Genomic DNA, 14,271 nt, shown 5'->3' on the forward strand with positions numbered 1-14,271 from the left:
ATTTCAGTCTTTCTGTCAGGTTTCCTTTGGTGAAAGGAATCCTGCTTATAGGTGAGTATGAGGGAATTTTTACACCTTGAAATTGAAATTGAATTTTGAGAAAATGAGATTTGAGATATTATTGTGAAGAATGAGATTCCATGTAATTCTGGGAGAAAGACTGAGAGTCAGGGAAATGTGAGAGATAGAAGGAGATTCCAAGAGAATTCTGAGAGTAAGCAGAGTCTGAGGGAATTCTGAGAGAAAGAAGAGGGTCTGCAGAATTCTGAAAGAATCAGAGGTAATTTTTAGAAGAATGATAACAGGAATTACTTTGAGAAGTTTGGTAAAAGGATATCTGAGTGAGGGAGGGTTTGATTTCATTATCCATGAGAAAGAGTATAAGGGAATTCTGAGAGAAGGAGGGTGAGATGGTATTCTGAGAATAATGTTCAGTGAGTATTCTGAGAGAAATCTATATCTACTATTTTTTTTAAATATTCAGGAAAACTTATGTTATTCTTACTTACAGCTTTCCAGTTGCATTATACATGTTTGTACATCCATCGGAAAATTCTTGAGATCCATTGGACAGGAGAGTGTTAATGTCAACCTGAAAGAATTCAAAGTAATCATTTTATAAAGAAATTTATTATATCATGTTAATACTCTATTATTCAGGATACAATGGAAAACAATGCTGTTTTGGTTGTGGCTAACATCTACTCAAGAAAATTTGCTCCAGCTTGTATATATAGTGTGAAATAACTGTATCCTTTAAATAAATCTGGTTTTGGAGGGAAGAAAAGCTGTATATATAAACATCTAATCACAGTTATTTATTTTTATATTTATGCTTTCCTTTAGATAGTACTGGAGATATCTAAGAGTGGTCTCTATTTCCAGAAAAGACCCTTTTTAAAAAGATATTTGAGAGTAAGCTTTATAAAATTAATGCCGAAGGCCAAAAGACAAAATTCTTCCATATCATAGAGAAAACATCATTCAGGCAAGTATTGATTGACCAAAAAGTTCATTTAGGTTTTTCCATAAGATATTACCAAAAAACCCAAACTTTTTGGCCAACCCAATAGATCCAAGGTTTGGAATCTGGATGTGAAAAGACTGAGTGCCAGAAAGTAATTTCATGTGACATCTTTTACTGTCTTTTTAACTACACTGAATATCTTCCCAGTGAACATCCAGTGGGAAAAAATCTCTGGATCTAGAGGACTCCAAAATTCTCATTATTAGGGCTTCCCTGTTGTGGAATTAGAGCATTTCACCACATTGTATTAGGTCCACAAAATAGCCCTCTCAAACATGTGTGACATATTCTGTGTTCAGCAAACAAACTTTTGATGTGACTTCACACAAAGTGAGATGACGTGATGGTGAACCCTACTTTTCCTCATGTCAGAATGTATTATAATGTTGACTTTCCAGGTAATTCACTACTCGATTTTTTTTTTTTTTTCCTTTAAAGAGTACATGACTTCAGGGATTATCTATCTTCGTGGATTACCAATAATTTGTAGTTTCTGGATAGGAGAAAAAGAAGTCCACATCCAAATAAATCCAAATTTATTCAAATAAAGTTCTTTTCTAAGAACTCTCTGCTGCTGCTGCTAAGTCACTTCAGTCGTGTCCAACTCTGTGCGACCCCACAGACAGCAGCCCACCAGGCTCCCCCGTCCCTGGGATTCTCCAGGCAAGAACACTGGAGTGGGTTGCCATTTCCTTCTCCAGTGCATGAAAGTGAAAAGTGAAAGTCAAGTCGCTCAGTCGTGTCCGACCCTCAGCGACCCCATGGACTGCAGCCTACCAGGCTCCTCCATCCATGGGATTTTCCAGGCAAGAGTACTGGAGTGGGGTGTCATCTAGCCAGACCCTTTTATTGAAAAGCTTTCCCACTGAAATGCAGTGTATTAGTAGACATCCTAGGCTGAGTCATTCATCTAAACTCTGTGACCAAAGAATTTATGGTCTTTCAGTTTTCACATCTCCAAAAGGAAGGTAATAATAATACCTATTCTGGAGACAGGTTGTGAGCAATATATTAGTTAATCTGTGAAATGCTCAGTCAAGTGCTTGACACCTAGTAAACAATCAACATTAGTTATTAAGGATTACTAGCACATTCTCACTACCCCAGGCCTCCCCATTTCCTCCTCCCCCAAATTATACAGTATGCACACAAAGATGACAGAATTAAATCACTTATTAAAAAAATTAAGTTTTAGCAAAAAATAACCATCAGCTGTACTAAATGCAACCACATTCTCTGACGTAGCATTTTTATGTAGGCCATAGACATAAAGCTATAATGATGTACATCTGACAATGAATCCTCTTGGTAGGGCCCCAGTGACGTCATTTGAGAGGCATAAGCTGACAGAGGGTGAAGCTGCTGAATTTTTAAGAGTCCCAGGGGATCATCTGACAATTCATTCAAGTTAGAGTCCATAGCACACTAAAAGAACCCACAGAATTGATTCTTCAAAAGCAAGCTTTGTCCTAACTCAGCTAGGTTAAGTGATCCTGCAAGTGTGATATTGTCCATCTGCAAAATTCTCTCTTCAAAAGGCAATTGTAAAATCTGCTGGACACAATGTTCTCTGTCTTGTGAAAAGGTTTATTAGAAGTACGTGCCCAAGTACAATTTGAACGTACACTCATTAAATTCCCAAACATCCAAGACTCTCTAGCCAGCCAGTTTCAAATATTGGCTTAGAGAATTAATTCCGTGACCTTTTGTATGGAAGTAAATAGCATTCTTAGAATCTTTTCCAGGCTCTCACCGTGCATGTGATGTCAAATTCATATCTTTGGTATTTTTCTGGTGTAAAAAAAAAAAAAAAGGAAATTGTATAATTCTTTTTTTTTAAAAAAAAGATACTTAGAAGGAATTATTTGGCAATGAAAAACACTGTTTGTAGGATTTCTGTCATAAATCATACCCTGAATAAAAATCCATTTGTTGACTTTCTTTTTGTTTAAGGTATAATACAATAGCTTCTTTAACAGCACAGGGATGAAAAAATGTGTCACCTTGGTGAGCGTGATCCTGCATTTCTTTATTAAAACATATAAATTAAAGATTTGTCCCGACCACATCAAAAGAAAACTAAGTCAAGATGTAATTAATCACATTCTACTGTTTAGGAAATACTGTGTAAGAGAGGACATGGCGTTCTCTTTTCTGAAACAAGACACGCAAACAGGATGTGTGTTTCTTTCATTTTCCCTTAAAACATCTTGGCTTAGTTAAGCAGCAATGTCAAAAAAAAAAAAAGAAAAAGACTATGACTGTAATCTATTCTAAACAATTCACCTCATTAAAATCAAGGTATTACCAATTTCAAACAAGCATTGCTTGTTTGCCCAGAGTATGTGGTCCCAACCATTAACTGAAGTATTTTGTAAAAAGGGTTTTTGACTCCACTTTAGGCTTTATTTGCAAATAATAAGCATTTTATTAGTTTTTAATATTTTTAAATGTAGTGTTATAAGGACAATTGCCTCAACTATAAGCATTGAAATATTATCTATAACATCATACTAGGTAATACTTTTTGCTTACTGTGTGGTAGGCACTATTTTAAATACTTCATATATGCCTTAATTCATTTCTTAATATGAATTTACAGGTAAGTGATGCTACCTTTACTGAGAGATGAGGAGATTAAGACTTCACTCTCCTGATATGTAAAGCAGAAATTGACAGAGCTGAATCAATAGATCTGAGAGTCTAGCTGTAGATTCTATGCCCTTAACCTTTAAGTCTACTGCCTTTCAAGGGCATTAGAATGCTTTTCATGAAAATGAGTTCTCTAATTAATATGACTTTGAAAGTGTGCATTTCTGTAACATAAAAAATGATGATTTTCATACACTATAAGTTATTAAAGTAAAAGACATACGTGGTTTGTTCAAAAAGAGAAAGATAAATATCATATATAATGCATGTATATGGAATCTAGAAAGATAGTACCGATGAATTTATTTGCAAGGTAGCAATGGAGAAACAGACACAGAGAACAGACTTACAGACACAGGGAGAGGGGAGGAGAGCGTGATATGTATGGAAAGAGTAACATGGAAACTTACATTACCATATGTGAAACAGATCGCCAATGGGAATTTGCTGTATGGCTCAGGAAACTCAAACAGGGACTCTGTATAAACCTAGAGTGGTGGGATGGGGAGGGAGATGGGAGGGAGGTTCAAGAGGGAGGGGACATATGTATATCTATGGCTGATTCATGTTGATGTTTGACAGAAAACAACAAAGTTCTGTAAAGTAATTGTCTTTCAATTAAAAATAAATTTTTAGAAAAAATTTTAAAAGCATCAAGTGAAATAAGTTTGCCTTTTTCTTTAAAAATAGATGGGCAACAGTGGAAACAGTGTCAGACTTTATTTTGGGGGGCTCCAAAATCACTGCAGATGGTGATTGCAGCCATGAAATTAAAAGACGCTTACTCCTTGGAAGAAAAGTTATGACCAACCTAGAGAGTATATTCAAAAGCAGAGACATTACTTTTCCAACAAAGGTCCGTCTAGTCAAGGCTATAGTTTTTCCAGTGGTCATGTATGGATGTGAGAGTTGGACTGTGAAGAAAGCAGAGTGCCGAAGAATTGATGCTTTTGAACTGTGGTGTTGGAGAAGACTCTTGAGAGTCCCTTGGACTACAAGGAGATCCAACCAGTCCATTCTGAAGGAGATCAGCCCTGGGATTTCTTTGGAAGGAATGATGCTAAAGCTGAAACTCCAGTACTTTGGCCACCTCATGCGAAGAGTTGACTCGTTGGAAAAGACTCTGATGCTGGGAGGGATTGGGGGCAGGAGGAGAAGGGGATGATGGATGAGATGGCTGGATGGCATCACTACTCGATGGACATGAGTCTGAGTGAACTCTGGGAGTTGGTGATGGACAGGGAGGCCTGGCGTGCTGCAATTCATGGGGTCGCAAAGAGTCGGACACGACTGAGCGACTGAACTGAACTGAACTGAAAGTTTCTTCCTGGTATGTGATGGTTAATACAGTCATGCTTCTGCGGTAGAAACAGTACAGTTGGATGTCTTGGTATGCATTTGCAGTGTTAGTAAAGGAAGCAGGAGATAGTACTGAACTGCCAATAATGTGCTTTCATTATCTTGTGATGAGGATTTACCATTCCCATTTCCCAAGTGATAAAACCAAGGCGTAGACTGACAGTTTGCAAAAGTTCACAAATTTGCTCATTTATGGATTCTGGAAAAGACCAGAATTTAAACTTTTGGGGGTTTTGTTTTCTCTTCAGAAAGATAAAAATAAAAGCTTTAGTGCTAATTGTATGCCCGGCACTATCCAGATAATTTACATAGATAATTGCAAATATTTTCACCATCATGCATGTAAGAAGAAAAATGAGCCTTTCACAGGTAAAGAGACCTGTCCTGAACCACAGCCAGTAAGTAAATTTACCTCCTGTTGGGTCTATTGAGAATGGAAGGCTCTGACGATACTTTCTCCTGAACCATTTATTTCTCAGGGTTGTTTGTGTAGCTGCTAATTCTGAGAGATGAGAGCACATCCCCATGGACAAAGAGAAGGCTTGCTTGCTGCTTGCTATGAAAGCAGTGGCTTCCGCAGTCTCAGTGTTCCACAATTGTGTGCCAGATCCCTGGATGTGTTGTGTCCATCTGTGTCTGCTGTGTTGTTCACAGGAGACCTGAGGACAATGCAGAAGTTGGGAAATGTGCTGAGGCACCTGCTGCTTGGCTGCAGTAATTCATTCCTGTCTTTGATCCCAGGGACCTGTGTTGGCAGTCAGTACCCATGAAGTACATAATAAGTTAATTTTATAAGTAGAATAAAGTCAAATCCCAAACTTGACAATCCAAAATCATGTGTCTTGTCCCAACACCTTCGCTTGAAAAGCATTCACTCCAAGAGGGAGGGAATATATGTCTACATACAGCTGATTCCCTTTGTTGTGCAGCAGAAACTAACACAGTCGTAAAGCAATTATACTCCATTTTTTAAAAAAAATTTGACATAAATGCAGAATTCTTCTCTTGCAAGTAAATGAGTAAAAATCATGTTTAAAAAGAAAAGAAAAATTATCAACATAATTAAAAATTATAATAGAAGTTATTAATATAGTTTACTTAAAATTTATCAATGTAATTCACAGATGTCATTTAGAAGCTTGACAATTACATAAAACATATGGAAAAGAGCTTTGCCCCACCCATCCCTACCCCCCAGTTCAGTTCTAGCTCCTCAGAGGCAACTTTCTTTGGAAATCTGTTTGGGACTTACATTCTGTATCTAAATTGCTATCACATTATGCTGGATTTTTTAAATATGTGAAGTTTCCTATTAATTTGCTACAAAGGAAAATAAGAGTATATTTCCCTTATACCACACTCTATGTACACTTAACGTTCCAGCAGAATTCAGAATTTAGTTATGTAAAAATTAACAGTGAAATTAATATTCAGTGTTTACATGTTGTGAATATGCAAAATATGCAATTAGTGTTCATAGTTAAGTTTAGTTGTTTGCCATAATTACAGCTCTTGGACAGTGCTTATTTACCCTAGTGTTAATAACTGTCTTACTTTAATGATCACTTCAGTTTTTATTCCCTACTATTACTTCAAACTCAACAAACTCCTTATCAGAACCAAGTCCTTCTCAGTGATTAAACAGAGCAGACAGTGGATCTCTTCCTTATTTCTCATGGAGGTCTCTATTTCTTTTCAAGTCAGATATCGAACCTCTGTATTGATACTCCACTTTTCATATCCTTTCTTTCCTATTTCCTATTTCTCAGTATCTTGATTCTGCTTTTTGGCAGATTCTCCATTTCATCTTTCAAATATTCCAGTAATGTTTTTTTCCACTTCAGTTTACTATCTGTACTTTCTTATGCTCTGAATGACTTCATTTCTCCTTTCCTGAAAGTCTCCTATTTCATTTCTGTCCAGAGATTTCTTTTCATGGTCTCTTCTGCTTCTTGCATTTTCTCTTGAGTAATTTTTTCTCTTTAATTTTCTTCTTTTTGCTCTTTATTTCCTCTGCATGTTTATTCTGACCTCTGCTTCTTTTTTTAATTACTGTTATTATTATAGGATGTCCTCCAATGTCTGTTTATATTTAAGAATGAGATAATAAAAACTAGTTGGAATTCAATAAGCAGAAGATGATTCATTGAGTAATGGCATGATTCATCCATCATAGGATGGCTGCTCAGATTTTTCACTGGTGATTCCCCAACTGTCTGTAGACCTTTCCTCTTAGACATTCTGCAGAGAACAGGCTACACCACTCAGTGTGCAGACCTCACAGTATCCTCATTTTCTTGATGTGATGCTTCTGACAGACCCAGCTGTGCCTGTAGTCCCTACTCCAGAAGCTCTTGGAACAACCTTGTTGGAGTTTTCTGTCCTCCTGCTCTCTGCCCAGATCAGAAGGCATAAAAGTAGATCCTAGTCTGAGAAACATAGGCAAGAAAGTGAAGATAAAGGGCTCACTGTTGTTCCTGTAAAGTTTACATTAGATTTTTTTTTTTAATTTTTAAAGACTTTTAGATGTGGACTATTTTTAAAGTCTTTTATTGAATTTCTTACAATATTGCTTCTGTCATTTATGCTCTGGTTTTTTGGCTGAGAGGCATGTGGGATCTTAGCTCCCCAACCAGAGATTGGACCCACACTCCCTGTACCAGAAGGTGAATTTTTAACCACTAGATTGCCAGGGAAGTCCCTCAACTCTTTGTTTTTTATATCTCCTTTCTAGCCCCCTCTTTCTGATGTCCATTATTTTCTTCCTTTTAGGTTCCCCCATTTTGTCTTAGGTTTTCACTATCTCTGTGAAGTCAGTTTTCACAAGTGTATTCATTTTCAAGCTTCCTAAAATATCTTATCACTCATCTGTCACTCTCATTTCCCATTCCTTTCATCTTCCTGTGTGTCAATGTCATTTCATTCCTTATTCAGTTTATGTCTTTGTTTTAGTGGCTTTAAGGAGGAAGTACAGAGAAATTGTAAGTTCAATAGGTCAAGTTGCCAGGACATTCTTCTTTCTTCGAACAAGCAAGAAAGCAGATCGCTCACGAAACATCACAGGTGCTCCATTTGTAAATCAAACAAGATTTTTTTTCCCAGGCACAACTTTTGTTAACAAAGAAACTGCTTGCCATTTGAAATTTCTAAGTCCTGTGAAATTTCCAAAAACAACTGAAAAAAACATGAATTTAGTCTTTGATCATGAGAGCCAGGATAGAGCAAACAAAAACTAGATGCCAAGAGACATCGTCTGTTTCATCTGAACTCATACTGAAAGAAGAAAGAAACAATTCTGAATTATTCTATAACTTTTCTCAAAATATTAGAAGAAATGTGGGCAATTTATAATGGATGGCACCATTTTCCAAGTCCATTAAGACTTGATATAAACAACTAAATAGGCATAATCGTACAGGATACAATAACACATTGTTATTTCAAGAAATCTAGATACTATAATTTTGCAAAATGATTTTCCAAGCTACTTGGTCATATATTTTTGCAATTTAACAAATTATGTCTTCCACAAAGTTTATTTTCAAGTTAACAGGAAAAGAAGTAACTTTGATTTGTTTATACCTGTTATGGATCCCCTGATAACCATCACAAAGGCACATCACAGAGGAGTCAGGGATCATGACTTCAGGTTAAAAGCCTCTGTCACTTAAAATATATGTATTTAATTCATAAGTAAAATATGACTCTTACTAAAAAATTCAAATAATATAAACTTACATACAGGGAAATTTATAACTCATCTTTATTTCTACCTAAATTCTAAGGTTCTTTTCCATAATTGGTTATTTTTAACAAATTGTGGGTATCCTTCTGAACTTCTTGTATGGAATTAGATATATGTCTATTTTTTTATATTTTATTTACTTTTTTTCTGTTAAGAGCACAATATTAATTTGTTTTTTGTAACTGGAGGATAATTGCTTTACAGTGTTGTGTTAGGGAGTCAGCCATATGCATACATGTATCCCTTCCATCTGGAGCCTCCTCCCAATCCCCCCACCCCACCCTTCTAGGTCATCACAGTGCATGGAGCTGAGCTCCCTGTGCTATACAGCAGCTTCCCACTAACTACTTACTTTATACATGTATATAGTAAGTGTATATATGTCAACACTGCTCTCCCAGTTTGTCCAACTCCCCCCAGATATATGTGTATTTTTACATACACTGTTATGCTTAAATATATAGAATGTTTTAAACAAAAATAAGCATGAAACATTTCTAACCTTAAGGATATTTTGAAGGCATTTTCTTATGAATTCATTTAGGTCTAGATCCTAAAGAGTATTTCATGATTTGGGGCTATCATTTTGTTCTGCCTTGTTCTCATTAGTGAATATACAGGGTCTTTTGTTGCTGTCTCAGTGGTGCAGTGTGTATCGTGGTAAATGTGTCTTGTTGTACACATGAACACATAAATAACCTAAATTCCTAGAAGCAGAATTGTTGGGTTGAAGGATAAGTGTATTTTACATTTTTCTATAACCCAACAAATCATTTTACAAAGTCATCTGCCTACAAAAGGGTATTCAGTTCAGTTCAGTCGCTCAGTTGTGTCCAACTCTTTGCGACCCCATGAATCGCAGCACACCAGGCCTCCCTGTCCATCACCAGCTCCTGGAGTTCACTCAGACTCACGTCCATAGAGTCAGTGATGCCATCCAGCCATCTCATCCTCTGTCGTCCCCTTCTCCTCCTGCCCCCAACCCCTCCCAGCATCAGAGTCTTTTCCAATGAGTCAACACTTCGCATCAGGTGGCCAAAGTATTGGAGTTTCAGCTTCAGCATCAGTCCTTCCAATGAATATTCAGGACTAATTTCCTTTAGAATGGACTGGTTGGATCTTCTTGCAATCCAAGGGACTCTCAAGAGTCTTCTCCAACACCACAGTTCAAAAGCAACAATTCTTTGGCACTCTGCTTTCTTCACAGACCAACTCTCACATCCACACATGACCACTGGAAAAACCATAGCCTGGACTAGACGGACCTTTGTTGGCAAAGTAATGTCTCTGCTTTTCAATATGCTGTCTAGGTTGGTCATAACTTTTCTTCCAAGGAGTAAGTGTCTTTTAATTTCATGGCTGCAATCACCATCTGCAGTGATTTGGGAGCCCCCAAAAATAAAGTCAGACACTGTTTCCACTGTTTTCCCATCTATTTCCAATGAAGTGATGGGACCAGATGCCATGATCTTCACTTTCTGAATGTTGAGCTTTAAGCCAACTTTTTCACTCTCCTCTTTCACTTTCATCAAGAGGCTCTTCAGTTCCTCTTCACTTTCTGCCATAAGGGTGGTATCATCTGCATATCTGAGGTTATTGACATTTCTCCCAGCAATCTTGATTCCAGCTTGTGCTTCTTCCAGCCCAGAGTTTCTCATGATGTACTCTGCATATAAGTTAAATAAGCAGGGTGACAATATACAACCTTGACGTACTCCTTTTCCTATTTGAAACCAGTCTGTTGTTCCATGTCCAGTTCTAACTGTTGCTTCCTGACCGGGTATTAGACAGCACTAAATATTACATCTCATTAATTTCTGCCAATGTAATTATAAAAAGTTCTCTTATTTCTTATTCGGCATTTTCCCTTAGAGCAATGTTATAATTCCTGCTTCAACTGTGAAGCATAATTTAGAAAATTCAAGAGGAGAAGAAAAGTCTATTATATTTGCTCATATTTCTGATGAGTCTCCTTTCTTCTTTCTTGATGCTTCAATGCTTCTTCTCTTATTGGTTCCTTTCTGTTTAGAAAACTTCCTTTAGCTGTACTTTCAGGGGCGGTCTGCCCACCTACCTGCCTGCTAAGTCACTTCAGTCATGTCATGTCCCACACTCTTTGCAACACTGTGGGCTGTGACACATTAGGCTCCTCTGTCCCTGGAATTCTCCAGGCCAGAATTCCGGAGTGGGTTGAAGTGCCTTCCTCCAACTCGCCTCTCTTACATCTCCAGCATTGGCAGGTGGGTTCTTTACCACTAGTGCCATGAGGGGGAGACGCCAGTGGCACCCCACTGCAGTGCTCTTGCCTGGAAAATCCCATGGACGGAGGAGCCTGGTAGGCTACAGTCCATGGGGTCACGAAGAGTCAGACACAACTAAGCGATTCCACTTTCACTTTTCACTCTCACGCCTTGGAGAAGGAAATGGCAACCCAGCCCAGTGTTCTTGCCTGGAGAATCCCAGGGACAGAAGAGCCTGGTGGGCTGAGGTCTATGGGGTCGCACAGAGTCAGACACGAATGACGTGACCTAGCAGCAGCAGTGCCATGAGGTCTATTTGTGACAAATTCTCTTAATTTTCCTTTATCCAAAAATGTCTCAATTTCCCCTTCATTCCTAAAGGATATTTTCACCAGGTGAAAGTGAAAGTGTTGGTTACTCAGTCGTGTCTGACTCTTTGTGACACCAGGCTCCCCTATCCATGGGATTCTCCAGGCAAGAATACTGGAGTGGGCTGCCATTTCCTTCTCCAGGGGATCTTCCCGACCCCAGGATGGAACCCAGCTCTCCCACATTGCAGGCAGACTTTTTACCAACTGAGTCGCCAGGGAAGACTTTCACCAGGTACAAAGGTCCCTATAGTCAAACTTATGAAGTTTCCAGTAGTTATGTATGGGTGTGAGAGTTGGAGCATGAAAAATTCATGCTTTTGAATTGTGGTGCTGAAGAAGACTCTTGAGAGTCCCTTGGATAGCAAGGAAATCAAACTAGTTAATCCTAAAGAAAATCAACCTGAATATTCATTGGAAGGACCGATGGTGAAGCTGAAGTTCCAATACTTTGACCACCTGATGCGAGGAGCTGACTCACTGGAAAAGACCCTGATGAAAGTAAAGAGTGAGGGCAGGAGAAGAGGGTGGCAGAGGATGAGATGGTAGGATGGCATCATCAACTCAATGGACAGGAGTTTGAGCAAACTCCAGGAGAAAACAAAGCCTAGTGTGCTGCAGTCCATGGAGTTGTCAAGAGTCAGACACAGCTGAGCAACTGAACAACGAGATTCCAGGGATACCAGTTCCTTTCTTTCAGCACTTGAAAAATGCATGTCTTCTTTTTGGTTTCTATGATTTCTGATCAGAAATTAGCTAGCATTTCAACTGTTTTTCCCCTACAGGTAAGGTTTTGTTGCTCTCAATATTATCTGTATTTTTATTTAGTTTCAGAAGTTTGCATGTGATGTGATTTGGTATTAATACTTTGGGGATTTAGGCAGTATCTTGAATTTGTAGATCTATGCCTTTTGCAAAATATATACATTTCAGCCATTAATTCCTTTAGTATTTTTTGTAGCTCTATACCTTATTCTCTGTCTCCATCTGAGACTCCAGTGACACAAATGTTAGCTCATTTGTTATACTGCCACAGGTCCCTGAGGCACTGTCTTCCATTGGCCCAAAATCTATCATTTCTCTGTTGTTTAGAATGTGTAATTTCATTATTCTTAGAGTTCACTGGTTCTTTCCTCTTTTCACATGGAATAAAAACATATGAAAATCATATATATTGGGATAAGGAATTAGTATGATTTACAAAACAGCTTTGTATAAAAATATTTTCAAAATCACTAAGGTACTAAGATTAAATTTTCATTCCTGTTGTTTCTATTTTATATTATTTCATGGAAAAAATAACAACTATCAAGACCTTTTAGAACTAACACCCAAAAAATGATGTCCTTTTCATTACAGGGGACTGGAATGCAAATGTAGGAAGTCAAGAAACGCCTGGACTAACAGGCAAATTTGGCCTTGGAATATGGAATGAAGCAGGGCAAAGGCTAATAGAGTTTTGCCAAGAGAACACACTGGTCATAGCAAACACCCTCTTCCAACAACACAAGAGAAGACTCTACACATGGACATCACCAGATGGTCAACACCGAAATCAGATTGATTATATTCTATGCAGCCAAAGATGGAGAAGCTCTATACAGTCAGCAAAAACAAGACCAGGAGCTGACTGTGGCTCAGATCATGAACTCCTTATTGCCAAATTCAGATTTAAATTGAAGAAAGTAGGGAAAACCACTAGACCATTCAAGTATGACCTATATCAAATTCCTTATGATTACACAGTGGAAGTGAGAAATAGATTTAAGGGACTAGATCTGATAGATTGAGTGCCTGATGAACTATGGGCGGAGGTTGCTGACATTGTACAGGAGACAGAGATCAAGACCATCCCCATGGAAAAGAAATGCAAAAAAGCAAAATGGCTGTCTGGGGAGGCCTTACAAATAGCTGTGAAAAGAAGAGAAGTGAAAAGCAAAGGAGAAAAGGTAAAATATAAGCATCTGAAGGCAGAGTTCCAAAGAATAGCAAGGAAACGCATGTACACCTGTGGTGGATTCATGTCAATCTATGCCAAAACCAATACAGAATTGTAAAGTAAAAATTAAAAATAAATAAATTAATTAAAAAAAAAAAAGAAAGCCTTCCTCAGCAATCAGTGCAAAGAAATAGAGGAAAACAACAGAATGGGAAAGACTAGAGATCTCTTCAAGAAAATTAGAGATACCAAGGGAACATTTCATGCAAAGATGGGCTCGATAAAGGACAGAAATGGTATGGACCTAACAGAAGCAGCAGATATTAAGAGGTGGCAAGAATACACAGAAGAACTGCACAAAAAAGAGCTTCACAACCCAGATAATCATGATGGTGTGATCACTAATCTAGAGCCAGACATCTGGAATGTGAAGTCAAGTGGGCCTTGGAAAGCATCACTATGAACAAAGCTAGTAGAGGTGATGGAATTCCAGTTGAGCTGTTTCAAATCCTGAAAGATGATGCTATGAAAGTGCTGCACTCAATATGCCAGCAAATTTGGAAAACTCAGCAGTGGCCACAGGATTGGAAAAGGTCAGTTTTCATTGCAATCTCAAAGAAAGGCAACGTCAAAGATTGCTCAAACTACCGCACATTTGCACTCATCTGGCAACCCACTCCAGTACTCTTGCCTGGAAAATCCCATGGTCGAAGGAGCCTGGTAGACTGCAGTCCATGGGGTCGCTAAGGGTCGGGCACAACTGAGCGACTTCACTTTCACTTTCACTTTAATGCATTGGAGAAGGAAATGGCAACCCACTCCTGTGTTCTTGCCTGGAGAATCCCAGGGACGGGGGAGCCTGGTGGGCTGCCGTCTATTGGGTCGCACAGTCGGACACGACTGAAGCGACTTAGCAGCAGCAGCAGCAGCAACACGCTAGT

General features: G+C 38.3%; 1 protein-coding gene across 2 annotated transcripts in view; it reads right to left on the minus strand.

The window, feature by feature from the left end:
• GLRA3 (glycine receptor alpha 3) overlaps positions 1–14,271 on the minus strand; it is a 186,631-nt gene that overhangs the window by 73,784 nt on the left and 98,576 nt on the right. For both annotated transcript variants that reach the window (XM_040232270.1, XM_040232354.1), the window contains exon 5: positions 510–592. In XM_040232270.1, coding sequence (XP_040088204.1) covers positions 510–592 — 83 coding nt within the window. The remainder of the gene's footprint in view (positions 1–509; positions 593–14,271) is intronic.

This window comes from Oryx dammah, unplaced genomic scaffold (assembly GCF_014754425.2).
Source record: "Oryx dammah isolate SB20612 unplaced genomic scaffold, SCBI_Odam_1.1 HiC_scaffold_1, whole genome shotgun sequence".
Taxonomy (NCBI): domain Eukaryota; kingdom Metazoa; phylum Chordata; class Mammalia; order Artiodactyla; family Bovidae; genus Oryx; species Oryx dammah.